Consider the following 4154-nt stretch of genomic DNA (forward strand, 5'->3'; position numbering starts at 1 on the left):
GGGACCGAAAGCAATGGATGTCGAGCGGGTCTAACATGATGCTGTGAAAGTCTTGTGATTTTTCCCACACATACATATATCCATCCATCCATTTTCTACTGCTTATTTCCTTTCGGGGTCGCGGGGGACGCTGGCGCCTATCTCAGCTACAATCGGGCGGAAGGTGGGGTACACCCTGGACAAGTCGCCACCTCATCGCAGCACACACCTATATATACATATATATATATATATATATATATATATATATATATATACAGCTAGAATTCACTGAAAATCAAGTATTTCTTATATATACTTGAATTTCAGCCCCCCACCCCCACCTCTCGAAATCGGAGGTCTCAAGGTTGGCAAATATGGATGTATTTGCCATTTTGACTATTGAATTGACTATTGTATCAGACTGACTTATTTTGTATGTGGTTCCATAAAATAAAACATATATAACTTCAGCTAAGCAACTTTACTTTTGCTTTGAAAAAAAAAATGGAGTTGTCTTTCCAGTTTCCACCTCTGAATGCGAGCAGGCGAATAAAACAACCTCCTACTTACCGGGAAATCAGATGACTCGAATAAACGTTATCGCACCACACGCTTTCCGTAGTGATACTACGTTAAATTGCGGTCATAATCGTGTTTACGGCTGCTCTAAATAAATAAAATGGGGAGGTGAAACTTTTATAGGAGTTTTATCAACCCGGGAGGGGAAAAAGAAAATGGCGCATGCGCAGTGCAGGGCGCTCCAGAGCCTCCGCGATGACGTCACCCAATAACCGGAGAGAAACAAGCCTAGACACATTACTGCAGCTGACAGCTTTGGTCAGGAGGACAACAGCGGTATTTCATCACTGCGGCGCCCGAGTGGTGGTGACGATGACTCTGGAGGACGATCTCACGACCGCGGCCGCTCGGGGGGACACGGCCGAGGTGCAGCGACTCCTGCGGGCAGGGGCGGACGTCAACGCGGCCAACCGGCTGGGACACACCGCGCTGCAGGTCAGATTCTCCGCGTATCTAATCCCCATCTTCCAAATCGTCATCATAAACCATGATGGTCTTATTCAAAGAAAAATAAATAAAGAAAAAAACATATTTCTAAATTATTCTCTTAAACATGTTGATTTTTTATTTGGACCAAAAAAACAAAAAAAAAAGCTTGACCGGACTGCATTAAATAAACGCAACTTTTCGCGACCCCCAAAAGGGAATAAGCGGTAGGAAATGGATGGATGGATGGAACTTTTCAGGAGCCTGAAAAAGGCTGGGGCAATTTGGACAAAGATATAATATCATCCACAAATACATGTAAGGACCTTCATAAGTATGTTTTCCAATGCGGATTACTTCAAAAGTGGGTTGTTTACATACGGGATTATTTTAAAATCACCACCATTAAATAACCTATCACAGGGGTTAAAGAAAGGAAACTTAATAAATTACACTAGGAAGTTCTCAATAGACGAAAGCCAAGCTAAAAAGTAGGCTATAAATATTCCTTTTTTTTTTTTCATGTCAAATTACATCTGGAAATTAAAATGTCATGGTAAAATTGTTTTACGTGTGTGGTTTCTTGCTTTCAGGCAAGTTTAGGTATATCCTCAAAAAAGATTATATAATGGGCAAGATGTGGCCTACTTGGGTGTTCCTGTTTTTCTTTACTTTTTGACTAATATGTTTAATTTAATATGGACTTGTTGTAATATGGGATCATTTTTTAAATCACCACCATTAAATAATGTATCACAGGGGTTAAAAGAAAGGAAAATCAATACATTATACTAGGAAGTTCTCAATAGACGAGAGCCAAGCTAAAAAGTAGACTATAAATATTCCTTATTTCTTTTTTTTTTCATGTCAAATTACATCTGGAAATTAAAATGTTAAATTGTTTTACATGTGTGGTTTCTTGCTTTCAGACAAGTTTAGGTATATTAGATGAACATCTGAGTAATTCCTCAAAAAAGGTTGTATAATGGGCAAGATGTGGCCTACTTGGTTGTTCCTGTTTTTCTTTACTTTTTGACTATGTTCAATTTAAAATGGGCTTGTTGTAATATGGGACCATTTTTTTAAATCACCACCATTAAATAACCTATCATAGGGGTTAAAAAAAAAGGGAAATTAATACATTATACTAGGAAGTTCTCAATAGAGGAGAGCCAAGCTAAAAAGTAGAAGCCAGTGCTTTGCTACCCACTGTGACTGAAGTGTAGGATGGGGGATGGGATGGGGTGTTTTTATTTTACTTTTATTAATTATCAATCCCTATTTTTTTTATTATATGCAAATTGATAAATACATATAATAAAAAAAGAAAACTATACAAGTGAAAGTTTTAAAAAATGACACTAAGTCGCTGCCTTTTTTGTGGGGCAAATGTGAGTTTACCACAAATCGGACTTAAGAATAAAAAAATGGCCTTTGGAAAAGCGATCACGTGCACATTTCTTCTTTTTTATGAAAGTGATACATGTGTTGTTTTTTTATATATACAAATACGGTGCTTTTTAACTCAATTTGTCACTGCAAAACAATTTTATATATGTGTGATTTGGAGTTGTCAGACATGTTTAGGTGTTTAAAATGAACAGTTTATATATATATATATATATATATATATATATTTTTTTTTTTTTTTTTTAAATGGACAAGCAAAAAAATAGGTTCAATTTTTTCTTGGCTTTTTTACAAATTTGACACATTTTGGACAGATATGGGAATAAAAATGGTAATTGTAAAAGTTGTATGTGCACGTTGTTTCTTGTTGTATTGGATGGAATGGACTGGATGGAGCAAAAAAAAAAAGTTCTATTTTTTTCTTGACTTTTTCGCAAATTTGACACATTTGGGACGGATTTGGGAATAAAAATTATAATTGTAAAAGTTGTATGTGCATGTCGTTTCTTGTTTTAATAGATGTTGTATTGGATGGACTGGACTGGATGGAGCAAAAAAAAAAAAGTTCAATTTTTTTCTTGACTTTTTTTTTTACAAATTTGACACATTTTGGACAGATTTGGGAATAAAAATGGTAATTGTAAAAGTTGTATGTGCACGTTGTTGTTGTATTGGATGGACTGGATGGAGCAAAAAAAATAAGTTCTATTTTTTCTTGACTTTTATGCAAATTTGACATATTTTGGACGGATTTGGGGAAAAAATGGTAATTATAAAACTTGTATGTGCACGTCGTTTCTTGTTTTAATAGATGTTGTATTGGATGGACTAGAATGGATGGAGCAACAACAACAAAAGTTCTATTTTTTTTTCTTGAGTTTTTTTTTACAAATTTGACACATTTTGGACAGATTTGGGAATAAAAATGGTAATTGTAAAAGTTGTATGTGCACATCGTTTCTTGTTTTAGTAGATGTTGTATTGGATGGACTGGCGGTGACAGTTTATTAATAAAACTATAGTAATGTCTGACTCTTTATTGATAAACCTGACTATTATTGTGCTTTTAATCTCAAATTAGACCCAGCGAATAATATCGTAGTTTTATTAAATGTATTTATTACTGCATGACACGGGGAAATACCTCCTAATATACCTACATTTGTCTGAAATAAACTAAATATACATTAGTGCCTTTTGGAAAAATCGTTTTTTTTTGTTTTTGTTTGTTTAAGTAACGAATAAAATGTAAAAAAAAAAATTGCAAAAATAATTTTGCATTATAATTTATTGATATGATGAATGGGAAGTGATTTTAGTGCAACAACAATATTAAAACGTGATACTGAAATTACACGCCGCTCTTTGTCCCCACCCACGGTTGAAAGGCGATGATGATGGGCAGCACTCCCGTGGTGCGGCTCCTCCTGGACAGCGGCGCGGACCCCAACGTGGCGGACCCACGCACCGGGACCACGCCGCTGCACGACGCGGCCCGGACGGGCTTCGTGGACACGGCGAGGCTGCTGGTCAACTCCGGCGCGGACCCGCAGGCCAGGGACCGCATGAACTGTCGGCCCGTGGACGTGGTCCGGACGCACGGACACGCCGAACTCCTGGCTTACCTGGAGACTCTGTGAAGAGGAGGACTGAACCCGCCTTTTAATCTATTTTCTTTATTTATTAACGACTATTTTAAATTGGACGTGGCAAGGAAATTAAGTTTGGGGCAAAGCTCGGGTGGGACGTGGGGGGGG

The 4154-nt window shown here is 37.2% G+C and overlaps 1 protein-coding gene across 1 annotated transcript; it reads left to right on the forward strand.

Annotated features, from left to right (window-relative positions):
* The first annotated feature begins 741 nt into the window (after positions 1-741).
* On the forward strand, positions 742-4149 carry cdkn2a/b (cyclin-dependent kinase inhibitor 2A/B (p15, inhibits CDK4)). The gene is made up of 2 exons (XM_061909525.1): positions 742-996; positions 3786-4149. Exons 1-2 carry the CDS (start codon positions 757-759, stop codon positions 4035-4037), a joined length of 492 nt encoding a protein of 163 aa, XP_061765509.1. The 5' UTR covers positions 742-756; the 3' UTR covers positions 4038-4149.
* The last annotated feature ends 5 nt before the right edge of the window (positions 4150-4154 follow it).

The sequence above is a fragment of the Nerophis ophidion genome, linkage group LG01 (assembly GCF_033978795.1).
Source record: "Nerophis ophidion isolate RoL-2023_Sa linkage group LG01, RoL_Noph_v1.0, whole genome shotgun sequence".
Classification (NCBI taxonomy): Eukaryota; Metazoa; Chordata; class Actinopteri; order Syngnathiformes; family Syngnathidae; genus Nerophis; species Nerophis ophidion.